The sequence below is a fragment of the Solea solea genome, chromosome 20 (genome assembly GCF_958295425.1).
Source record: "Solea solea chromosome 20, fSolSol10.1, whole genome shotgun sequence".
Classification (NCBI taxonomy): domain Eukaryota; kingdom Metazoa; phylum Chordata; class Actinopteri; order Pleuronectiformes; family Soleidae; genus Solea; species Solea solea.
Window position 1 is genome coordinate 21,804,498 of NC_081153.1, and position 26,108 is coordinate 21,830,605.

General features: G+C 42.7%; 2 protein-coding genes and 1 long non-coding RNA gene across 5 annotated transcripts; 2 read left to right on the forward strand and 1 right to left on the reverse strand.

Annotated features, from left to right (window-relative positions):
* The first annotated feature begins 244 nt into the window (after positions 1 to 244).
* neu1 (neuraminidase 1) lies at positions 245 to 5,548 on the forward strand. The gene is made up of 6 exons (XM_058620087.1): positions 245 to 528; positions 1,082 to 1,271; positions 2,209 to 2,471; positions 3,235 to 3,417; positions 4,072 to 4,291; positions 4,548 to 5,548. The coding sequence occupies exons 1-6, from the start codon at positions 442 to 444 to the stop codon at positions 4,766 to 4,768; spliced, it is 1,164 nt and encodes a 387-aa protein (XP_058476070.1). The 5' UTR covers positions 245 to 441; the 3' UTR covers positions 4,769 to 5,548.
* LOC131447961 (uncharacterized) lies at positions 3,233 to 4,176 on the reverse strand. The gene is made up of 2 exons (XR_009234108.1): positions 4,044 to 4,176; positions 3,233 to 3,972 (listed from the first exon to the last, which is right to left on the reverse strand). It is a non-coding gene; the product is annotated as an uncharacterized LOC131447961 (long non-coding RNA).
* A 2,692-nt stretch (positions 5,549 to 8,240) lies between the features above and the next one.
* On the forward strand, positions 8,241 to 25,671 carry prrc2a (proline-rich coiled-coil 2A). Of its 3 annotated transcripts, none has more exons than XM_058618615.1 (16): positions 8,241 to 8,377; positions 11,780 to 11,931; positions 13,136 to 13,313; positions 13,411 to 13,507; positions 13,611 to 13,692; positions 13,769 to 13,912; positions 14,938 to 15,179; positions 15,269 to 15,357; positions 15,562 to 15,713; positions 16,354 to 16,450; positions 16,563 to 16,752; positions 17,716 to 18,271; positions 18,360 to 18,616; positions 18,761 to 19,154; positions 19,411 to 19,630; positions 19,743 to 25,671. In XM_058618615.1, the coding sequence occupies exons 2-16, from the start codon at positions 11,817 to 11,819 to the stop codon at positions 22,849 to 22,851; spliced, it is 5,922 nt and encodes a 1,973-aa protein (XP_058474598.1). In that variant the 5' UTR covers positions 8,241 to 8,377; positions 11,780 to 11,816; the 3' UTR covers positions 22,852 to 25,671. The 3 variants fall into 3 exon arrangements, with proteins under 3 accessions (XP_058474598.1, XP_058474597.1, XP_058474596.1); XM_058618614.1 differs by having other exon boundaries at positions 8,277 to 8,426; XM_058618613.1 differs by lacking the exon at positions 8,241 to 8,377 and adding an exon at positions 8,463 to 8,591.
* Positions 25,672 to 26,108: the final 437 nt, after the last annotated feature.

A 26,108-nucleotide genomic window follows, 5' to 3' on the forward strand; every position in this document is an offset into this window, starting at 1 on the left:
ATATTCACAAAATGTGATGATTGGTGTAGTAGCACCACCTGCAGGACACCAGTGAGATGTGCACACTACACTGTATTATGGTGGAATTATTAGAAATAAATATTCACATTCACAAATGACATAAAAGCCTTTTCTCCAGCTCAGACGGCGGCTCTCTTTGATCAACATGACAACATCGTTTCTTTTAATGATGCCGGAAGTTGGAATCTGAACATCGTTCTAACTTTATAGTCACGTGACCAGCCCTCAGTCATATGACTTGAAGAAAGCTAGCGTGGAGTTAGCAACGGCGGCGCGAACGCTGCGCGAGGGCTTTACCGTCTTTATTTCTCTATTTTGGTGGATTTATTGCCGGGAGTGGTTTGTTTAGAAGTGTGTCGGAGTGAAGAAGAAGAAGAAGAAAAAGACGGAGGAGAAGAAGGAGAAGAAGGAGAAGACAACATGAAGACCGGAAGCTGCAGTTGTGGACTCTCCTGGTTTCTGTCCACTGTTTGGTTTGTCAGTGTTTGTGTGAGCAGAGCAGCAGAGGTACCAACTATTCTACATTTACTCTACATTTACTCTACATTTACACTTACAGGAGCTCTGGCTTTAATATTATACATTTATCCATTATAATAATAGATAATGAATAAAGAGCATGTTTGGAGGGTTAGGGTTCTAATGGTCACACATTTGCAAATTATTACGTGTATTTTAACACAAGTGAAATAAAAAAACAAAACTTAAACAGCTCTGTACTGTACATTCATACAACCAATCAGAAAATAGTGTTGTTGTTGCCTGGTAAAGTCTGAAAATAGGTTTTCACATTCCACGAAAGAGCATGAATGCTGTGAATGCATGAATGCTGTGAATGCATGAATGCTTTGAATGCATGAATGCTGTGAATGCACAGGTATCAGACGAGATGGAAGTGAAAGAGCAATGTCAGGAAATAATTATATCAATTTATTATAAAAGCTGCTTATTTTGGGCCAAATGTTTCTTTGATGCGTTTGTCTTTTTTCTTGTGAAAGGTGAAAATAATAATAATAATAATATTTATTTGGTGTATTGAAATGAGTTGTTTGGTTTGCAGATTGACCCTCTGGTGTATGATGAGCAGCTGCTGTGGGTAGGTGGAACCCAGGGGCAGGTCAACACCTACAGGATCCCTCTGCTCACCTTCACCCACAAGGGAAGCCTGCTGGCTTTCGCAGAGGCAAGGAAATTTTCTGCGGCGGACACGGGAGCAAAGTTCATCGCACTTCGGCGGTCCACGGACAAAGGCAGGTGGACCATCAGAACCAGTTAGATAGACGCACAAAACACACAGACATCACACGTTCACACTGCATCATTCTAATGACTGTGTGAATACAGGAGAGTTTACAGGTCTGTAGATAAATATTGTCACATGACCAAGTTTGAGGTTTTATAGAGCTTTCAGCACGTGTTGATCAGTGAGTAAACAAAGTGGAATTTGTGCAAGAGGTTTATATTTTGTATAGGTTCATATTAATATTTAAGATTATAAAAAGGTTGATCAGTGACTGTCACTGTTGGTGATATATTAAAAAAAGATATAAAACAAATGATTTATCAAAGATTGCATTTATGAACACAAACCTTTCTACTCCAGTGACCGCCTCCTTTGGGCTGCAAATATTATCACATGGTGGCAGCACTTGATGTGTGTTTGCAGAAGTGATGAAATTTACAAGGTTCTTGAATGCATCTCGTTAACTGTTCCACATTAGCTTAACACACTGTGAACCCTGCTTTACTTCCACTAGCTCTCATGTGCTGAGGTTTACAATATTTGAATATGTGACAAATAAAAACATTAAATATTTATATTTTTTCTAGAAATGACCATCTCACCGTTTTTCAGAGGATAAAAACACAAAGATCAACACACACTCATCAACATATATTAAACATAAAACAGGGATGAGGAAAGTTACATGGATCATGCTGATTCAAACACTGATGAAGGACAAACTCGGCAGGAATGAAAGAGAATAGATTTGTAAATATAACAAATAAAAATGAAATGGATAATATAAGTAAAGAATGGACAGGCAATAGTGATGCTGTAAGTATTAAGTGAGTGTTTGTGTACAAGAATATATTCAAAATAAATATTTAAGACTAAAAACAATTTAAAAACAACACAAAAGTCCAGAGAGGAAAATAAAGTCTTGTTGTTTGTCACGCCTCCAGGAGCCACCTGGTCCCCAACCTCATTTATTGTTGATGATGGAAAGAACCCGGACGGCCTGAATCTTGGCTCCGTGGTGGTGGACGAGGAGGAGGGCTTAGTGATTGTGATCTACAGCATCTGCTTCCACCTGTACCACTGCAGCCCGGCCAGCACCATGTTGGTGGAGAGCAGGGACGACGGCCTCAGCTGGAGTCTTCCTAGAAACCTTTCAGTCCAACTCGGAGCCAAGGCCTTCATGGCGGGGCCAGGTTTTGGCATTCAGGTGAGAGGATTATATACAGTATACATAATTATACATAAGTAGGGATACAAAATATCATCTTCACTATATCTGCGTCTGCCGATATTGGCTGTAAGAATGTATTATGGGATATGGGAAACACGCAAAGCTCCCCCAGTATGCTGAATAACCTGCTAACCTGTTAACAAAGCTAACATAATATGATGTTGTTAAACTGTTGTTGTAGAAATAATGTTTGATTGTACAAATTCAAGCTGTTGTTGAAATTATGAAATGATACTTGTCTCTCAGTCTGAGGCACATCACGCATCAGCATCATCTCCATTTCCTCCAATCACTAAACAAGGATGTTTGATTGTTTTGGCTGATTTAGATCTTTAAGCTTTGAGAGGCAGAAAAGCTGTGATTCAGGAGGCCAGCGTTTAACCTCTGGGTCTGGGTTAATGCTGCCTGTCAGCTGCTGCTGCCACCTTGTGATAGTAGATGCACCACATATTTGGAAGTTATTGGAGTAGAAAGATTTTTTTTATATAAATGTAATCACTGATGAAACATTTGTTTTGCATCTTTTCAATTTATGTTTAATAGTCACAGTAACTGATCGAGTGTTTATTATAAAACAAATAATGGAATGCCCATCCCTAAATATATCGGCATCTGTTATCAGCCAAAGCACTCCTGATATATCAGTAAAAACTCCATAATACTATGGCATGATAACTGTCTAAATATAATGCAGAGATCATCGTACGCATAGAGCATCTTTGTGTCTCTTTTTCTACAGAAGCGATACAGTCCAGCTAAAGGGCGGTTGGTTGTCTGTGGTCATGGAACGATCGAGGGGGACGGCGTTTTCTGCATCCTGAGTGACGACCATGGCCGCAACTGGTACAACGGTGCCGCCCTGAAGAGCATCCCCTACAACCAGAAGAAGAAACCGTTGGACTTCAACCCTGATGAACCCCAGGTACGGTTTCTCTTTGTAAAAATGCTTTGTATATGATGTGATGATAAAGATTACTAAAGACTTTACCTGCTCCATGGGTCCACATACATGTAAGTCCAGCTATGCATCTACAGCATTTAGTGGGACCACTGTCCTCGCCCCGGTTTATACAGTAGCACTAGTGGGGAATCGATTTAGTGACTGAGTGTGTCCACCTACACTACACTAGGTGGTGGTTAGATAGTTTTGTTTTAGCTTGCAGCTGGTTGTTAGTATGTTGAGCACCATTCTGTGTCTTTTCACTGTCCGTGAACTTTGAAATATTCAGTTCTTTAAGCTGACAGAGTATATAATTCAATTTGAGCATTTGTTAGCACATCATCAGACACAGATGAAGTTAGCTCCAGGTTTATAATAGCTTGTCTTCTTCTTCTTTCAGCCTCTCCCTTTAGGGGTCGCAACAGCTTATAATCTGTCCTCTCCTTTGTGTCCTCTTCTGTTACACCAACTGTCCTGTCCTGCATGTCCTCTTTCACCACATCCATGAACCTTCTCTGTGGTCTTCCTCTTTTCCTCCTGCAAAGCAGTTCCATCTTCAGCATCCGTCTTTATTACAGCTCATTTATTTGGTGCTAATCACTACAAACCTCTTCCTGCCCCTCTGCACCTCTGCAGCTGGTCGAGATGTTGGACGGCAGCATCATCGTCAATGCACGGAACCAGAACGACTACCACTGCAGGTGTCGTGTAGTGGTGCGTAGCCACGACGGAGGATTGACCCTGCCCATAGACGATCTGTTTTTTGACGATACTCTGGTGGATCCTGCAGTTGCAGCTGGAATTCTGCAGAAAGAAGGAGTGCTGTACTTCACCAACCCCTTTAACGCTACACACAGTAAGAACTGCGAGCCCTCTCGACCTCTTCCTCTCTCTCTTATCATGCTCAGACTTGAAAGAAGTTCATGTTTTAACTATAAAAATGGTTTGTTAGTAAAATTAAGTAAATGGTATTGAAAGCTTTTTTCACTGTTTTTCTTGAATCATAGAATTCTAGTTGGCTTATTATATTTTGTCAATACAATAAATGATAAATCAACTTATGGATCAGCTCTAATTTACACAAGGACCTCTTGTTTCGCTTCCCCCTGCAGGAGTCAACCTAACCTTAAAATGGTCCCTGACCAATGGCACCTCTTGGGAGAAGAAATCTGTCCAGATATGGGCGGGACCAAGCGGCTACTCCTCCATCACATCACTGGACAGCGGTTCTGTAGATGACAGGAAATACATATATGTCATCTATGAAAAGGGCCATAAAGACTATGACGAGACAATCTCGTTCGCCAAGATCCACCTCTATGGTGGCCGGTAGCACATAACACGAAAGGGAAGAGGAAAACGCTCTCTCAGGAAGAGGACAAGACTGTCCAACATTTAGTGTTTTGACTATTCATAATGCTGGTTTTTTTCCGTACCCTAAAATTCCGACACTTAATTTTCCACAGATTTCGGTGTTTTTTCTGAATTGTTTGCACAGCTGCATTATTTTTTAGGAGAAAATACACTGAAGGCAAAGCTTTCAAAACAAATAAGTGTTAAAGATTTTTCTACAGGCCAAATGCTCAACAATGGAGCAGTATCATCAGTTTTCCATGTAGCATGGGAGAAAATGACCATGTCCAAACTTCTCCATTGTTGACTGGGTGTGACATTATTCTGATTTAATGTTTTATACTAAAATGGTTTATTTGACATGTTTGTTTGTGAAACTGCACTTTCCATTTGAGCAACTGTAGAAAAACAGCTGGAATGATTAAAAATGAAACGTGCATGTGTGATTGAATGTGAGATCCGTAAGACGGCTTCTTTTGTGATCGCACAGGATATTTTCTGTTACTTCATCCTCGTGTTACTGGTGGTTTGGAGAGAGAAATCTCACCACACATTTTAATGAACAATGACGATAATAAAAAAACAAAAAAAACACCGCCTTTCTCATCAGAGATATGAGGAAATGTTTCTTGATGAAAAATATGTTTATGTATGTATGTATTACAATGGAAGGGAATTGTCTAATATAAACCAGTGGTGGTGATAAAAAAAATAACTGAATCTGCTGACGTTTGTATTAAAATGACATGATTTCACTAAAGCAGTGTCTTCATTCTTGTGTCTTGGAGTCCTGAAGCTTTAAGAGGATTTTACAGTCTGGGGGACCCCAAATACTTTTATGAGAATGTAACGTGCATTTAGTGGTCATTTGGGAACTTTTGGGAAGTCTGTCTGGGATTACATGAAGTGGTACTGAGACAAATCTAAATCCACAGGTGATGTTTGTGAGTACCCTTAGAAACTGTACGTTAGAACTATTGCTGTTTCAAATATTATCAATTATTGATTAAATTCAGGATTTTTCAAATCACTCTATGAAATTAATTGACCAATGAAAATAATAATTTATATTGAAAGCATCATCGCTTTAATTTCAGTAAACCATAACCTTCTGCTTCTAGAGGTGTGACACTGCCCTCCATAGTTCAAAGCTCTCACATCACATCCAAAGGTCTTTATTCACAGTTCAAAGTTGCCCTTCAACACAGTTCAAAGTCTCTCAACACAGTTAATAAAGTTCCTTCAACACAGCTCAAAGTTCCTGCGATGCAATTCAAAGTTCCTACAGTAGCCATAAGTCCCCCATCCCTCTTCCCAAATCTTTCTCATCTCCTCATTCTGTTAATCACAGTTCCAAGTTCCATGCAGCATCACTTGCCCGCCAAAATGCTGTGCATCCATCCTCTCCTTCTTCTCAGCAGGCTGTACACCAAACGGTGAAATGCTTACCTTGGTGAAATTCCCTTGACAGGAGAAAAGGTGTCTGACTGCAGTTCAAAGTTCTTCCCTTCTTCTCTTGTCCATTATCAGCACAGTCATACACGGTTCAAAGTTCCTCAACGCATTGCAGATCAAAGTCCTTCAACAAAAATGTGTCCCTTTATATTCTTACATATAGACCAGTTGCATGAAGCAATGCCAAAACTGCCTCCATAGCAAGGTGACACCTGCTCTTAAAATGTGACTGCAATGGGGAGCTTTGAACTGCAAACTACAGAACACAGAACTCAACATTCTCAACTTTGAAGAGAGCTTTGAGAGAGATCCAGAATCCAGAAGGATTAAGGAACAAGGATGAAGATAAAAGAATGAGGCGAATGAAGGAGAACTTCAAATTGTGACCAAGAACTTTGAACTGTGGAGGGCAGCATTACACCGCTCAGTGTACAGCCTGCAAGAAAGTATTATTAGAAGAAGAGGAATATTGAAAATTGACTTCAAGAAAAAGCACAGAATTCCCAGGTCAGCTAGTTTTTAAAATAACTGTTGCTGTTCTCTTTGGAATTGACCACATGAAAGTAAGCTATGTTTAATTGTCTCTGGATGTCCTCACTGGCACAGACCAGATCTGGGTGTTTTCCTATACTTTTCAGATAGCTCTCTGATCCACAATGCCCCAATGTCAGTCTAGTTAGGACAAACTTATCCCTTCTCTTTAACATTCTACAATTAGCAAGTCTGATGTCCTCAACCCATTGCATTGCCAACAAAATCACCAGAAAAAGCTCTCTGGCGACCAAACCAATCACTCTCACACCTACGGTCAATTTAGAGTGTCCAATTTACCTAATCCCCAAATATACATGTTTTTTCCCACACACGTGGAGAACAAACTCCATGCAGACTGGGAACCCAAGTCTTCTTGCAGCAAAGGCAAGAGTGCTAACCACTACACCAACGTGTGGCAGAATGGGATCATACCAAATTACAAGGTTCTGCTTCAGCCCAAGAGATTTTTCCATATATCCTTGAACTCCTAGCAATCTTCCAAGAGGCATTTTGCAGCAGATTTGCTGTCGAATAAGGCAGTAGAAGACTGATGGATGAAGGATTCTTACAATTACCTGGTAAATCATCCCTAGTCACTTCCAACAAAGATTCAAAGAATGTTATTCACCTTTTCACATTTACTGATTACTTCATCTACACATGTCATTTCATCATTCTGTAACCCAGTTATTTAATATTATTGTATTATGCATTTATTCATCAATCAAATCATCAAAAAAAATATCTTGCACATGGTTAAATTTTTTGGGATGTAGACAGATGGATAAAAACAATTAAACATTTTCCCCAATCATTGCATCTACAAGGAATCTTCATTTTTAAATGGCAGCAATTAACATTTTATTTTCATTATTGATTAATCAGTTTATTATGTTTAGGTTTCCGTTATTAGTTGTTTGGTCACATACAGACAAATATTTACATAATAGAAGTAGGGATGAGCCAACACGATAGTATCAGTATCGGTCTGATATTGGTCAAAATAAAATGACTGTATGACTGATATCGGCAGATACTCTTGTTTGAGATATCGGTATTGGACACGAACAAGTGGTATCAGGCCATCCCTAAATAGAAGGTGAAAAACCAGAGATTGTTTTTATAATATTCATATAATAATACTATTATACACAAAAATACTATGTTTTGGTTTTCTTTGGTGCAAAGAAACCTAAAAAAAAAAAATACAAATAAGAAGCTGAATATCAGAGTTTGTTTTGATTATATATGTATATAAAATAACACTGATTGAGTGATTTTTTAATTATTAAAATAATCGGTGATTCATTTTGGTATCAACCATCGAATAATTATTGCACCACTATTGAAATATGTTATTTATCATTAACCCAACGTCATTTTGTTCATGTTTATAATGTTATCTCCTTTAAAAAAAGAGAAATCTAAAGACTCTTTAGAAGAATCTTTGAACTCTTTCGTACAGTAGAGGTCCCCAGCGCTGCTCTCTCCAACTCCTCAGTAGCCGTTGACGGCTCGTTCGGCGTTAGACCGATTCAAGGATCACATTTTTCTTTTCCCCTTTTCATTTATTTTTTGTGAAAAAGGAAAAGAAGTGCAAGTAAGGCGAACACCCTCTTTGTCTAAACCACAGTCGTGTCCGTGTTGAAGTGAGTGTGTTTTACTGTAATGTCCATTTCTATGTGACCATGCAGGGGAGGGGGGGGAGAACGTTGCTTAGCTAGCTGGGTCATTTGCTAGAAAAGCTACGTTATAGCAACAGAGCTAAAGCTCAATCTGCGCTAGAACCTCGAGACAAGTCGGGACAAGACCAGGTCAGTGTCCAGGGATATGTTTACACACTCGTGTAAACGCCCAAGTGTCATTTAACATCTCGCCGAGTGTATAATCACTATTGTAGATGGACACGGAGTGGGCTGTTGGAGAGATGTTTAGTGGAGCACTCTTTATTTTCCCAGCTGTTGTTGCTATCCTACGTGAGGTGGCTACCCTAGCAGGCTAGGCTAGCCCGACTAATACTTCTCACATGCATTTGGTTGGATCGAATCTCATTGTGAACTATCCATGGATGTTATTTGGTGTTTTGCTACTAAGTTGCCGTGGTGTAAAGATATCACATCGTTTGGTTGTTGGTGATTTATTGCTATACGCACGTAGCTAGCGGTAGTGATAGAGCTTTAGCAAGGAAGCTAGGCCCGCAGCTTTACCGTCAGTCTGCGACACACAGACCGTGAATGACCTCGTATTTATTTGTGTAGTGTTTACATTGACCTTATACTACATTCGGCTCTTCTGTTTGACGCTTTAATAGAAGAGTTTGTTGTTTGATTCTTTGAATTGCTACACCACTGCCCTGTATTAACGTTACTATGCATCGGGCCTGCCTCCAGCGCCATTTTGTTTTGTTCTAATAAAATATTTTCCTGCGTTGTCCTGTGAGCAAAAAAAAATAAATCTAATGCACGATTTTGTTTTGATCTTTTTTATCGCAGTGTCATTATGCGTAATTGTTAACAAAGCGGCTCCCTGTAAACGGAGAGCTGTAACAGCAGCAAATGGCACTGCAAAGTATTGAAATTGAAAATGAAACATGAACGCAGTCCCCCTCCCAACGCCACCGCTGAGGCCCTGTGTTAGCCTGCGAGTCTGTTAGCCTCTCAGCACAGACGTTTGTTATTTAAAAACCTCAGCAGCAGCTTGTGCTTAGTCTGTGCTTCATGCCCTTGTTAGATTCGTTGCTTTCTTTCCACCTGGTTTTGCCACTGTATTATAATCCAGGTACAGGTAGTTATTGTTGATAGTGTTAGCTTTGGTGTTTAATAGGGCTGCACGACATTGGGAAAACACAAAATATCTTTAAATATTGCAATGACGATATCACTTGTGATGAATAAATACCATTATTATACACTATTATTGTTTGTCTGCTTTGGGTTCGCAGCTAACGTAGAACCAGACTAGACAGGGGACAATATGAACATTTTTGACACCATAATCCTAGAGTTATCACAATGCACAGTAATATTGTATTGTACATATGTTTTTAAACATGCAATACCTTCATTCAGTTCCATATGGGTACACTAATTGGGCCCAAATAACTGTGCTACAGAAGATAAATATTAATAATGTTACTAATTTTACCCCCCAAAAAACCCGCCAACATTACTGATGTTAACACAAATGCTGTAATGTTGGAAAAACATATTGTTAAGGAAACATTTCTGTGTACTTGTTGGCATTTTCTGAAAGCATATGGATACAGACGACAGCAATTAACTATAAAAATGTAACTATGTTAGTTCTTTGCCAAATAAAATGATATAATGACAGATCATATACATTTACTGCAGTTCAAGCTGCATCAGCAATGTGTATCTCTTTTGCAATATGAATGTCGCGTCTGTTGATATCACGGATGGTGGTGGCCAGGTTTCATTATACTGTGGAGCTGTAATTGGTAGACCTCTTTATGGTGTGTGTGTGTGTGTGTGTGTGTGTTGCTGCAGTCTATGGTTTGGCTGTGAAGCTGCTGGGCCCCTGTTAATCCCAATACAGCATGTAGTTGATCAACCATCCCATGACCTAATTTTCTAATCTCGTCTAGCTGTCGAGGCACTGCGCACTGCGCACTAGGTAGTCGTCCCTTCAAGCCGTTTCTTGTTGAGTTTCTGCAGGGACTTGTGTAGTTCAGGCATTGTGCGGTTGTTTTTATATTTGTCCCTTGGCAGTGATTTTAATTGTGGTCTCATATGTGATCTTGTCATTACTGCGTTTATTTGTTATTCCAATGTAGTGAAAATGAATGGAGTAGCTATCATTTGTTTTATGAAATAAACACACAATGATCAATTAATTTCAAGAAAATGTTGCATGAAATGTCTTTGTTTATTTCTAGTAATATTTCAAGCCAGTGATGAAAATGACTGGCTCACATCATTTACCCACTTCAACAATATGATTTCATTTTCATTTCTCTCCTCTCACTAATTGAGCCCAACGGGTGTTGGGTGGAGTTGGGGGCAGCAATTAAGTCTTCTAGATGCAGCCATTACCAAACTGAACTGAACAGATGTCAGTGCAGTGTGTTTTATTGATGTGAAGAGTTCAAGCTGAAGGCCTTGCTGTTTCCATGGAGCTAACACTGTCGCAAAGCATAGAAGAATATCATTTATAATGTGTTGCCATAGGAACCATGGGCCTGCTTTTCCCTATCTTTTGTACCATGTTTTTTTTTGTGTGTTTAGTCATGCACTGTATCGGGGCTCCTCACATTCAATGGTTTTTAATGTAGGTTTTACTGGCCTATTGCTAAATCTGCCCCAGCTGTAATTTGTGCAAAGGTTATGTGCTCTTTAAAAAGGATAAACAACTTCATCCCAGGTCAAAAAAACTCCCTCAATGACAACTTAAGCTTTTATTGCATTGGGCTGTACATTTTTGAATGCTAGTGTCAATTTTCATCAGTCAAAATACCAAGATTTACAAGTAGAGATGTCGAAAAAACCTTCCAAAAATATATTTCTTTGTGTAGTATGGACACTATTGAGCCAAGGTATGTCATACCCTCACTTCATCAGGTTATACCCAGGTTACCTGTGCAAGTTAATTTAGCTTGTGTTGAAGTTGCCTTTTTCCAGATATAAAAACTACCTCTTACTGAATCTTGCAAAACATTTGACTCTGATTTCATTATGACAGAACTTTTCTTAGCACAAAACAGCAGACCCTCAAATTAGCAGCTCTATGTACTGAATCAATTTTTAATCGATTTTTTTCAATTTAAAATGGCTTTGAATTGAAAATTATTTATAAATTGAATCCTAAATCCTGGAATCTAATTGTGAGATTCTAAAATATTCACACCTCCATATAAGTTACATCATTCAGCCAAAAGTTACAGGGATATTATTTTAGGTCCATCAGAATCGGTTTGAATTTAAACAACTTCAGGTTGTTTTGAATGTATGTCTTTAATTTGTGTCTGTCTCTTCCTCTCCAGTCTCAGGGCTCACCATACTCGATGAGCGGACAGCGCAATGTCAGAGCGCTCTGGGCAAACTGCAAAGGGGAAGGAAGGCAAAACCAAGTATGCGTCTCTCAACCTGTTTGATACATACAAAGGAAAGAGCCTTGAAACACAAAAGCCTGTTGGTAAGTAACTTGGTTAAGTCATGTCCAAGCTTCCATCGTGGTGACATGTATCCAGTGGAATGGATCAGGTTTTCTGACTGTTTGAATTCATGATATTAGTGTTATTTATGGGCTTGTGGCTCTGTTTAAATCTGCCTGATTGTTTTGTTTTGCCACCATGTAGCAGTAAGTTATCAGATGCATTTGAAGAAAACAGATCTCCTTTGTCAGTGCTGGATTTTCCCGTTGGTTTTGTGATTGTATTTTTCTGTCTGTGCTGGGTTGTGTCCTGCCGTGAGTACTGCAACTCAGATGCATTAGTCTACCGTCTCCGGGAGACGGTCTCCCTAATAGCCCTGTTGCTGACTTCGAAGTTTATGATGTACTGTATCGCTCAACTGCTCGCCAACCTGCTTTTGCTGATACTGATGATATTTTTCAGCAATCATTACTTTTCGGCACTAACACCTGTCTCTTTCTGAAAGAAAGCATTATTCATGTTGCCATATTTAAAGAAAAATGCACAGTCTGCACAGTGAATGGCTCTCAAGCCTTGACATATCTGCTGAGCCTCAGATCCATTCGACCCGACCCGAGACAGAGGCTTACTTGAGGACACCATTTTACTTTTGTATATGTTTTATTCAGAAGCTCCCCATGAGATCTAAGCAGCTGTCCTCCTTTCCTAACTACAATAATCCTTCTTCTACATAGTGAAGTCATGCAGTGTTGTGCTTCTTAACCTCAAAAAATAAATTAGGTTAGGTTCAGCTCAACTTTACTTTTCAGATTTGAAAGGCTTGTCTAGGGCTGGTGGTGTGGCTTAAAACTCATATTGCTGTTCATTTTGCAACATCCGGTAGTAACGGTGTATATATATTCTTGGGTGTGTACAAGAATACACAATTTTTGTATTTCCACTTGTCAGCTAGGCACCACATACCTTTGATCAAGAGATTTAATCATGGCCAGTAAGACACTTATTTTGTCTCAATTGTAAGGGCTTTTAAACAAGAATAAGGGGAATGTAAATGTACACACACACACACTAAATGGTGACATTGCTTCGCTGGTTAGATAATTTATACATTAATAGATTATTTTCAACTCCCCTGATATCCTGCAATCTACAAATGCCCTTACTGTTGTCTAATTGTGCCTTTCACTCAGGTTTAGATGATTGAATGAATTGACTGAATGACAACTTTTCTCTTCCCCATGTCAGTTCCCCCCCGCCATGGCCTGCAGTCTCTTGGTAAAGTTGCCTCCGCACGGCGTATGCCACCCCCTGCCAACCTGCCCAGTCTGAAGGCAGAGAACAAAGGCAACGACCCTAACGTCTCGCTCGTTCCCAAAGACGGCACAGGATGGGCAAGCAAACAGGAACAAGCAGACCCAAAGAGGTAACCAGACTTAAACCTCTAAGTGTTGGCAATTGTTTAAATGGTGGAAAATATCTTCACGGTAGAAAGTCTTGGTTGGTTTTATCTTTCCTTTTAGTACCGATGCGTCGCCAGCACCGCAGCCGGAATCGCAGCAGCCTGTGGCTTCACAGACACCTGCACCGACCCGCCCGAGAACCCCACCAGCTTCAGAGGTACCAAAAGTCACAATACCCTAAATGAAAGTCATAGTCTGATTTAATAATATTGCAGAATATGTGTAGCAGCAATAGGTAACATGATGTTTGTTTGTCTTAGGCTCTGGCCCCAGCTTCAACCCAGGCCGTAGGGGCAAGGTCCTGGGCACAGGCCAGTGTTACACATGGAACACAAGGGGATGGTGAGTCTTCCCTTTTGAATTTCTGACATTTATGTCATTAGATTATTATTATATTATTTGTTTTACTGTTTTATAGGTGGAAAGGGATCAAACCTACAGTCGCCATTCTCTCGCGAGGAATTTCCCACCCTGCAGGCGGCTGGCGACCAGGACAGAGCTGGCAAAGAACAGGGCACTGCAGATCAGTGGTATGGGCCCGGACCAAGCCTCCGCCCCCAGAGTATGTGATGTGTACTTCATTTCCAATAAATTACCATTATTGATCATCACTAGTTCAATTTGTAGTTGTCAGTAAACTAAAAGGTAGTTTTAGGAGTGCTTACCAAGTACTCATTTTGGTTAGTAGCATAGAGCAGCTCATCATGTAGTGAGGGATCGATGTTAATCTTTTCATGCATTTTTTCAAATGAATAATTTAAGTTGTCATTCCATGTACAAATTATGGTTGGTGTCAATGTGTCCTAGGGATTGGCGCGATCTTTGAATATATTTTATTATATCCACAAATAGTACTCAGCTAATCCCAGTGACCTTCAAATCGGATTTTTTACTTGAAATGTCAATCCCTACTTTGTGCATGCTAAAGCCAATAAAAATTTTGACCATTTTTATTGGGTATTTAATCTCCGGTCATATACCATTAAAGCTCATAAACCGTACTGACTGTTTTCACATAGACATTAATTTATGCTTTTATTACTTGCACACATGATTGCTGTAATGTTCTTCTTTCTGGTCTCCCCAAGAAGAATATCATCAGCTACAGCAACTTCATACTGCATATGTATGTGCTGACCAGGACCAGAAAGAGAGTGTACATTACACTGATCTTAAAATGATTGCACTCGCTTCCTTTTAGATTGTTTTACAATCAGGCAGCAGAGACATCTAACATTCTTAAAAGCAAATTTAAGACCTACCTATTTAACATGGCTTTTACCTCACCTTTATTTATTTCAACTCATGTATCTCGTTTTAGGACCAGACACAATTTCCACCCTTTAACCAACTGCACCTATTATTGAATCATGTTCTAATTCATCTTATCCTTCGCTGCTTATAGTACTACTTTTATTTATTTTGTTATTTATTCACTTACTTTCTAACCTTTATCTGTTAAAAGTTAGACTTTTTTACGAGTTAAAATGTTCTTCTTCTTTCAATGCCAGTTGACATGTGAAGCACTTTGAGCTGTATTGCCTTGTATGAAAAGTGCTATCTAAATGGAGTTTGTATTTTTCCCAGACGTTACAAGTTGGCGGGACGGTGGGGGCCGAGCTCTGGCACCCACCATGGCAGGGGAGGGCGCAGTGGAGGGTGGCAACGGTGGGGCTTTGGTGATGGATGGGGCAGCTGGGGTCCCCCTTCTGAACTCCCAGACCCACGGGCCACCTAGGAATCCTCCTGCTGGCAGCCCCGCCTTGCCTCTGCCCCAGCCCCCTGTGGGACCTGGGTTCCCTCAGTACCGGGGGATCATGCCTCCTTTCGTAAGTCTCCTCTTGTATTTCTCTCTGGTCTCACCTGAATGCAAAATAATTGATGTCTGACCTTAGTCTGTTCTTTTGTTTCTCACAAGATGTATCCTCCGTACCTGCCCTTCCCCGGCCCCTATGGCCCTCAGGGGCCCTACAGGTTCCCGCCACCTGGGGAAGGGCCTGCTTCCAGGTTTGTTCCTTTTTGTTTATGTTAAAATGATTATGCTACTTTTTTTGCAGAGGGGCAAACCTCACTCACTGAAATTGAGCTGGAAGATAATTGAATGGGCTTTGAGGATTTATAATAAGGCTTAATGTCTAAGTGGGCATGATGCCATGCTTCTTTTTTTGTTCCTCTGCATATCACTTACAACAGCTTTTTCCTTTCTGTCAGGTTCTCTCGTGGGCAAGGTAGTCCTGACAGCAGGCCTCAGGGTGGCCCACGTGACAATGGTGGAGAGGTGGTGAAGCGACCCTCCATCTTAAAGCAGGATGACCTGAAGGAGCTTGATGAGCTGGACCATGATAATGATGAGGGCTGGGCAGGTCAGAAAATGCTATTTTTTGGATATCCAAAAACATAGTTAATAATAAAGAATGACTGTCAATTTCTTATACTCAATTGAAACTGGTTCCAAATAATTTCGGAACTACTCTCTTTTAGTGCGATTAAATCAAGCCCTGGTGCATTTACCCCTTTTAGTATGGTTTGTTTACATTTTGACCCAAATAATCGTGATTATTTTTTCTATATTCAAGCAGCCCTAACATGTATAATGTGCGTAGAGGAGAAATTCTGCATTTGCTTTACACCAAAATTTAATTGCTGTAACAACAGAATTACTCTGGTTTAGTTGTAGTTTACATATTCTGCATTTAGATTTTCCATTTGGCCTTTTGACTTGAACACATTTTTCTTAATTTAAGTTGTAGTGAGGTTGCACTGGGTTTTATTTTGTTGTTGTTTAGCCACATTAAATGAAGACATCCAAGTATCCCATGCATGCAAAGTGGTAGTTACCACGATTAATCTTTGCAATCTGCGATTGTTGCCTTATAATTCCTGCTCATTCAAAGCAAAGCTGTACCAGTCACTACAACCAGCTGATAGGAGGAAGAGTGGAGGATCAGATTTACCGAATAGATATATGCCCAACAAATATGTTTCTGATTTTTTTTTTTCCAGGGGCTCATGAGGAGATTGATTACTCTGCTAAGTTGAAGTTCAGTGATGATGAAGGAGAAGAGGAGGCAGAAGAGGAAACCGCTGAGAATGACTCGTGGTATGTTGGATACAGTGTGGTTTAACAATTCTAAAAATACTCCATTTGACTTAAAAGTAGCAAAAATTCACTAGCTAGTACATTTTTAAGTGCTTTCCTCTCTTTAATCTAGTGAGCAGCCGAAGTCGCAGGATGCCCCTCCTGCAACCTCTCATTCTCGAGCCTCAGACAGCAGTGGAGATGCCTGCCGCACCCCTCCTGCTAATGCAGACAATGGCCCCCAACCTCCCTCTAGCAAGCCAGGATGGGCCGAGGAGGGAGGTAGTGGCTGGGGAGGCCAGGGAGCATCCACTAACTACCAGGTAGCTAAAAGCTGTTGCCCAGACAAACTACACTTGCGCTCTTTAGAGAAGGCATACAGTTGAAACCTCTCGGCACAGGACACTTGTGCAAACTGTTGAGCAAAGACTCAGCCTTGGCAGAATGTATTAGCATGTGTGTTTTGTGTGTCTAGATTATTGTGGTGAAGCATGCCTAACTGTGTCTGCCTGTATATAGGGGCGCAGGCCTGGATTGGGTTTTGTTGAGCAGCAAGGGAATAAATTGAAATTCAGTTTTATTTGTATAGCGCAGATTCATAACATACATTATCTTAAGGCACTATGTGGTAAGAACCTTATAATTATTATAGAGAAACTCAACAGGAACACTAATTTTTTAACAGGAAGAAATCTCTGACAGATCCAGAGTGCACGGCCATCTGCTTAGAACTATTGAGGTAGAGGAGAGGAGAGAAAGAAGAAGAATTAAAAGGAAGGAAGAAGATGGAGATAGAGACCAGGATACACATACAGCACTTCTGTCATCAGTTTTGATGTTGTTTCAGGCAAAAAGTGATGCAAAGGATGATTATAACTCCAAAGCACACATCAGCAGAAATCTGATTTGAGTCAAATTTAAAACTGTCACCAAATGTTTTTTTGAATTGGATTTAAAAACAAAAAGATTGCATATAATGCGTCTTGGTTTTTATCTCCAGACTTTCTTATCCAACCTGGATAAAGTCTGGAAATGCACAAATCTGACTTTTGTCTGGTAGTCTGAACAAGGCTATAGACAAACCATTTCTATCATTATATTATCCACCGCCTGGAGGTGTTAATAAATAAACAAACCGTCTTTAGGTTGGACCTTTTTTTTAAGATTTGTTACAACAGGTGTAAGTCATTCCGACTGCATTTTTTCCTCAATAAGAATGCAAAATATGTCATCTGGTCTATAGTCAAAACTACAGTGCAGCCTTTGTTTTCTAACTACGTAATCAGGACCGGCCCCACAACCAGGGTGCGCCTCTAGGCCCCGGGAAACCTAGCGCAACCCAGCAGCAGTCTGCAGCAGGAGGTCCCACCGTTCATCCCCAGCCAGGTGTCCTTGTGCATGGGGCCCAGGGTGATGATGAGGATGAATCTTGGCGTCAGCGCAGGAAGCAGTCCTCCTCTGAGATCTCTGTCGCTGTGGAGCGAGCACGTCGCCGCCGTGAAGAGGAAGAACGTAGGATGGAAGAGGAGCGGCGTGCAGCCTGTGCCGAGAAGCTAAAGAGGCTGGATGAGAAGCAGCTTCAACAGCAAGGCAGCAGCAGTACAGGAGTTGCTGTGTGCAGTAGTAAAACCCCCAGCCTTGATGGTAACTCCACTGCGGTGCCAGCAGGCAGCCCAAGCCCATCTATTTCAGCATCTACATCCTCTCCCAACATCAGCCAGCCCTCATCTCCTTGTGTAGACCCAGAGGAGCCTCCAGTGCTGGCTGTTCAGCCAGGGCCCAGTCCTGGGGTTGGCGACAGACAGCGAGCCAGCAGTAACAGCAGCTATGACTCCAACGCAGGTGAGTTTTTCATCCACATGTGATCGATGACTGAATCATTAAGATCAGACTTATTTTCTGCCTCTTTATCTTTTCTCTCCTGATACAGATATCCAACAGTGTCCCCAGCCAGCTGTGTCACAGCCACAGCAGCTCACACTGGATGTACCTTTACCTGTAGAGACTAAGGAAGAAACCATGGGTGGTTCACACATGCGTGCAGGCAGTGGAGCTGAAAGAGGAATTGACGCGGCCAAGATTGAGAATATCGGAGGAGCAGCAGTTCGTCAAGCTGGTGGTCCTTCTGGCCAGGGATACTCAAAATACCAGAAGTCTCTTCCGCCACGATTCCAGCGGCAGCAGCAGGTTAGATTGTTGTTGAATCCTAATTTGCTCTTTGTTTGAGATCAGCCCAACTCCTACCAGGAACTATGTACTGATCCATGCCATCCTTGTAATGTATTTGTACATTCTTACAATTTCTTTGATGTAATGTAAATTTCTCTGTAGGAGCAGCTTCTGAAGCAGCAGCAGCAGTGGCAGCAGCAACAGCAACAGCAACAGCAGCAGCAGCAGCAACAACAACAACAGCAGCAGCAGCAGCAGCAGCAGCAGCAGCAACAACAGCAGCAGCAGCAGCAGCAGCAGCACAGCCAGGCATCACAAAGTCAACTGTCCCCTCAGCCACAGCCTCCACAGGGACCTTCACCAGGTTCAACACCTCAGCCAGGACCTGGACCCAAGCAGGCGGGACCCATGTATCAACCCGGCAATATGGTTCGACCCCCACCCTTGCAAATGAATTTCGACCCCCGCTGGATGATGATGCCCTACATGGACCCACGCATGATGCAAGGCCGCCCTCCACCCATGGAATACTATTCAGCTGGCATGCACCCAACTGGTAAGTGGCATTATCACTGAGATCTGATCTGAAGATGTTTTTAAGATGAATGATGAATAACTAAATACTGGCACAATTAACACAGCTAAGATGAAGCAGTGGCTCATCGACCAGGGAGTGAGTGACTAAGTAGTCACACTGGTAACAACGGTTAAAAAAAAAAAAAAAAAGTTTTCCCATCATCAAATTTGGACGTGTGTGTATGTATGTATGTATATATATATATATATATATAAAAAACACTTCATGTTCTCAGGGCTCATGGGGCGTGAGCGTTCTGATTCAGGGGGATCAGGTTCGGACCCATTTGACAGGCAACAGCATCCAGGGCATCCTCACCGTGGGACCCCCCCTATTGATCCTAAAGTGGCCTGGGGGCCAGAGGTATTCCCTGGTGGAGGGGAGAGTCGTGGGCTAACCTCCCCACTAAGGCAGAAACAGGCATTGGAGGAGGAAGATGTGGCCAAAGGGCCTAGGTATGTTTTCATTGCCAGTGGTTTTTGTAGGGAGGGGGACAACTTATGAACTTCAATTTTTATATTTGATTATTGTTAAATTTAGTGATAATTTAATTTTTCTCTCCCTCAGGAGTGACACCCCTCCACACCGCATGCGGGAAGGTGGATTGGGACCCATTCAGCAGCCCAGCTCCAGCTCTGGGACAACCAACCAGACCCCTCCTCCTGTCAGCACTCAAGTGGGCGTTCAAGGAGGCGGCCACCATCCTCATCATTACATGGGGGGACGGGGCAACTACAGCAACTTCCCTGACCAGGGTGTTAGGGTGCCTTCCCATCAGCAGCAGCAGAGGGTGGGTGAAAGGGGAAACCAGCCTCATGGCTTCACCCACCAGGATGAAGGGCCTCCTCGAGGATCTCAACAGGGCCAGATATGGGGAACCCCTCACCCACACTATGATAGAAATGGTCGTGCAGACCATCCTCCTGTTGAGAACTCTCACCTTCATCACCCTCAGCAGCCTCACTTCCCTCTCCACCCACATAAACCAGAGAATAACCGTGAAAGGGTCGTTGAGAGCACTAACAAGAAGGCCGCCTCCTCGCCCCCTCTCCACCAACCATCCCTTTCATCTTCTTGCTCTTCATCCTCATCCTCTTCTTCTGCAAGGGAAGATGGGAGTGTCAAAGTTGCCCAGCATCATCATCATCCATCTCAGAGAGAGGGTGAGGCTGGTAGTGGGCACAGTGTTGGCGAAAGAAGTAACAGTGGTAATGCTGTCAGAACTGGCCATGTGAAACAGGAGAAACAAGGCCCAACATATGCTTCTCATTCCTCAGCAACCTCCTGTCCACCTCCTACTCAACATGGCAGCCATACTCCACATCAGCAGCAGCAGCATCCCCACCCTAGATCAAACCAAAGAGGGGGGCGGGAGCACAAGACGGAAACCCAGTGGGGCCCTCGTCCTGGCAGCAGCAATATGGGAGGGGGTTCCTCCCATGGCAGGAGGGCCAACAATGCTGGAGGTGGGAACAACTGCCGTGGAGGAGAGGATTCCTCCAACATTCCATCAGACCACAAATCCTCCACCCAGACCGGTGGCAGCAATGCCAACAAGAGGGCTGGCCCCATCAAGAAGCCAGTGCTGAAGGACATGAAGAGAGAGGGAGGTGAGATTGAAGGAGATAAAACAAACCCAGGCTTTGGGAAAGAGAAAGAACATGATGGGGGACAACTGGTCTCCATAAAGCAGGAATCCTCTTCCAACCCCCAGAACACAATGGCTCCATCTAAAGATGAGCCCGCCCAGACAGCTAAATCCAGGAATGGCGGAAAAGATCGATCCTCAGGAGGTGGTGGGGGAGGGTCAGGTAGAGGCCCAAAAGATGTGGACCCCAATTCCTCAGGTTTTTCTGGGTCGTCCTCAAGAAGGGACAGAGACCGTTCCTTTGAAAGAGGAGGCAGCTCCTCCCACCATCATGGAGTTTCTGCTAAAGGTGGCAGAGGCAGTCGTGGACGAGGGGGAGAGTTCTATGGGCGTGGACGTGGTTACCGTGGCACCTACACAGCCAGTGCTGGGCCTGCTGGTAGCAGTCGAGGCAGAATGGGTGGCAGAAGTGGCAGAGATTACCGTTCATCTGTTGGTGGTGGCCAAAATCAGGACTCCAAAGGTGAGGGGACTGGTGGCAGGCATGGTCAGGATCGGTCACAGCATAACCCAGCCAGGGCCAGGAACCGAAGTGAAACTCGTAGCGAGGGTTCAGAGTATGAGGAAATCCCCAAGAGGCGGAGGGAGAGGGGTTCAGAGACTGGCAGTGAAAGTGGTGCAAGTGACCTTGGTCACTCAGACAAGGAAGACCACCAGAAAACCAGTACCAAGAATGGACCTGATAATGCCAACACCACTGGCAGTGGAACCATGTCATCTGCCCCACCGAGAGGTTCTCAGGCCCGGGTGTTCACCCCTAGAGGTGTACCCTCAAGGAGGGGCAGAGGTGGAGGTAGTGGAGGAGGAAATGTCTCCAGAAGTAGTGGCAATTTTGGAGGAACTCCTGGGGGACACAGAGTTGGACATGGCCCAGGCTCTCATGGTGGTTCATCCAAGTCATCAGCTTCAACTAGGAAACAGCAAGGCCCACCACAAACCTCTGGTCACAAAGACCTGGGCCGAGGAGGAAATGGAGAAAAGGACAAGATTCCTAATGCAGGTCAAACTCAAATTCAGGGGACCAATCCCCCTCTGCCATCGTTGCCTGCTGCAAGTCCTGCCACTCTAGGTTCCACTGAAAACGGAGGGGTTGTGACTCAGCAAGCTCCAGCCAGCCCCTTGTCAAACTCTGGAGGGCAGAATACACTCCCTCTTCCTGCTAACCGTGGATTCCCCCCAAGTGGGTTTGAGCGACCTCCTAGACGTCGCCGTCACGGGCGTTCTCAGCATCAGCAGGACAAGCCACCCCGCTTCCGAAGACTGAAGGAGCGAGAGAATGCTGCACGAATCAATGGAGGAGTGGGGGTTATCGGTGGTGGAAGGACCTCCTCTCCTTCCTTGAATTCAGTTCAGGACAGTAATGGAGCCCCTGCTCCCATCACAGGCAATTCCCAAAATGCAAACCACAAAGCTGCTCTCCCTACCAACAACAGTGGTGGAGGGCATCTTGGTAATGTAAACAGTCACCACCATCACCACTACAACCAGGCAAATGCTGGTGCCACCCACCCCCAGCATCACCACAGCCATGGTGCGAAGTCCCCCGACTTCACCAACCAGAATTCAGACCAGGCCAATGAGGAGTGGGAGACCGCCTCTGAGAGCAGCGACTTCACAGAGTTCAGAGACAGGGAAGGAGGAGGTGGAGGAGGAGGAGGAGGTGTTGTTATTGGTAGTGGTGGAGGAGGAGGAGGAGGAGGGGGGAAGTCGTATCCATCTCACCATCACCACCACATGGGAAGAGGAGGAGGAGGAGGAGGAGGAGGAGGCGGCGGCGGTGGTGGAGGAGTTGTGGTCGAGCGGGAGATGACTGGAAAAGAGCCCTTGATGAATAAGAGAAGTTTCTCAAGTCAGCGTCCTGGCATGGAGCGACAGAATCGGAGGGTCAACACTGGAGGAGGAGGAGGAGGAGGAGGGGGAGGCCGAGGCCCACGCGGTCCACCTGGCGGTGGTTCAGGTGGGCCTGGCAACGGAGGCGGCAACCGTGGGGAGAAGCGTGGCAACTGTTCTCCGAAAAATAGGAAATGACAAAATAAATAACATTTCAGATGTACCCCACCCTCATTAAGACCCCACCATCTTACATTGTTATCCCTTTTGATCATTGTTTCATGACTCACTGTTAGCATCTCTTAACACTTTAGTGCATTGTACAGTACATGGAGATGGTATTCACTTTCACCTTAGCTGACCTCACCTCAGTCACCTCTCTCCTTTCGCATCAGTCAGCTGATTGACCGTCCGTTATTGTAAATTTCCCCATTGGCTCCATTTTGCTTTCCATTCACTTCTCGCCCAGCTTACCCTTTTTACCCTGCCCTTGACCCCAGTCGGATTTGGTAAGCATGACGTTCTAAAATGGAGGTGCATGTCGTTTTGACAGAAGACATTCACGCAGATCTTCACACACTCGAGCACAAATATGACATCTTTAAAAAAAAAAAAAAAAAAAAAAAAAAAAAACATGGAACACATACAGGTCCTGTTGGTGTGATAAAGAAAATCTGGGTTTAAATTGGCAAAAAATGTTTGGATTGGGCTAACTTTTATATTTATGGTCCTGTGTGTATTTATACCACACTTTGGGCTTGGGTCGTATTCAGTAGTACAGTTGTGCATTACTTCCCTTCAAACGGAAAGAGTGCAGATTCAACTTTTAACAAGAACAATGTATCATAAGAGGTTTTGTTTCTCTGTTTTTTCTTTGGCCTCATGTCAGTCGAGCTGCGACCTCTGGCAAATGGCAGAGGTGTGTGTTTGTGTGTTTTGTCTTCAGCGAAGCAGGTCATTAAAATACCTTTTTACTAAATTTCCAAATCCCTCTTTGGGGCAATTTTTTGGAGTCCTGCAACGTCTTGTCTGATTACTGTGATAAGACCCAGTGAAGTACTATTGCTCAGTGCTCACCTACACTCGTACTGATTTGTCTTTAATATAAATGTCTTTGCTGTACACAGATTGACAGTGTGATTTTTTTTTTCTCCCAGAGATGTTGACCTGCTCTTACATTTCATTATTTCTTATTGGGTGTTCTTTTGTTTTTTTTCTGGGCCTTGTCGTAGCATCCTCCTTGGCTGCAGAATCCCTGCATAGTGCAAAAATCCCAAGTTTCCCAAGGACAGTAGTTTTACACTCATGTGTTTTGTTTACCCCATGAAGACTATTAATAGTGTGATGGCTTTATTTTAACAACCATTATTTCCTCAGTAATTTACATTTTCTTCTCTCTCAAGGTGAAATACAATTTTAATCTTGTAGGGGGGGGAAACATGTTTAATGGAAATGTTGGTCATGATAGAATAAAGAAAAAACTTATGACTTTAATACAAATTTATGCTTCAGTAGATTATTGACATGTTCAAAGAAGCACTTCCTAGTGAAACAAAAGTCCATGTTTGCTGTTTTTTTGTTTGTCTTTTCTTTTTTTGTGTTAATGTTACTTGGGGCAAGTTACTTGTGATGCAACAAGACAGGTACTCTGTCTGGGCCCAGAGTACAAAGCTAAACTGAGTATTGTACTTTTACATCCCCCGCTGCTTGTGCCGCGACACACTCTCTGTGCTTTAGTGGAGACTCCTCACACCAAGCAGGACTACGACCAGGAGCTCCCTTGTTGGAGGAGACATTTTTCAAAGCGTGTGTGTGTGTGTGTGTTTTCTCGGGAAGGCTGTGTCAGTACACGGTGGCAAACCAGTAGCTCAGACGAATTGAAATCAGGACAATGCAGAAGCGGGTGACAGTGACTCCGTGCATCACCCTCTGCAGGTCACCGCAGTTTTTTTTTTTCAACAACGAATGCAGACCTGGTGTCGAGGAAGTGTTTATGTGGGTTACTCTTGTAAACTTAGTGTGTGTCACACGTAAATGGCAAAATGACCAGAGGCGACACCCAAGGTGAACAAACCATCACTCATCTCTATCACCTCTGTCACTGCTGTAAGTTGGGGTTTGTTTGTTTACTGACAACAGTTTCGAGATCGTCTCTGGGATGTTGTGTGTTGGGCATTCGATGACTTGTGTGCGTGCGTGCGCTTGTGTGTGTGTGTGTGTATTGGGTGGCATGTGTGCATTTTCCAGTGTCTGTATTTGCTCGGGAAGGGGCGGGGGACCAGAAGGGTTAGCACTTTCTGCCTTGTTTGCCCCCCCCGCCCCCCTCCCCTGCTTTGATTTAACTAATATAATTATGATAGTTCAACTGTTTTCTTAAATACATCCACATATATACATTCAGCTGTGTGTATATGCTCATCATCCCAATGAAGGACATGCAGTAGAGGAGTTAACCAGTCTTTTTGTAGAACTGAAGCACATTCTTCAGCAGGCAAATGAAGTTGGACATATTTTTATTTTTCACTATGACTTCTAAGCATGTACACACACACACACCCTTGGGTGCAGCTTGCCTTGCCTGTTACTGGTTTATACATTGATAGCTGTACACTTAACACTGGCTCAAAGAGTCCTTCATCCCTCCTTAACTCTTAATGTTGATGTGCGCATTATTGTTATGTACCCATGTTAAAAATAAAAACAATAGTGTATTCCAGAAAAAATGAAAAAAAAAACGAAAAAACAACTCAAAGATTGTACTTTGTTTCCAGCATTACCGAGGTACCTGGAGTGGTTCAAACTGTTTTTAGCATTTATGTTTTTATTAATGGAACTGTAATATACACACATGTATGTATATTGGTATGTATCTAAGTTTGTCTACCCCAACTTACATTCCCACAAACAAATGTTGCCATTTTTAGTTCATGGGAGCAATGTACAAGCAGAGAAGTGTCTTATAATAAAGTTATACAGAGAAGGCAAAGTTAAATAAACTACTTTTGATTTAATGGAAAAGGTTGAACCTGATGTCTCTTTCTTCTGTTGATGAAGTGGAATGGATAAAGAAATATCTGTGATCATTGCATGTTTTGACATGTCCCAGCATCAGGTTGATCTGATAGATGAAGGTGTGACTCTTTGTCACTGTGAAACTGTTGAACATTGAAATCACATACATATTTACATGTAATTCAGCTGCAATTATCTAATTACATGAGTGAAACATTTATCATTAAGGGTTTTCCATGCAAGGAATCAATATATTGTATAATTTTAACTACCACAAGGCTGCAACATCAAATGTGCACAATCAATGCCTCCTGCAGTTTGTCTTCCAAATAAATTCAGGGTTATTTTTGGCCATAAAGTGTTGTTTCCAACTTTTCCGTACAACTTCAGACATTGACCTCAAGCCATGTAACCCCATACACACAAACATGTGTGTCTACATA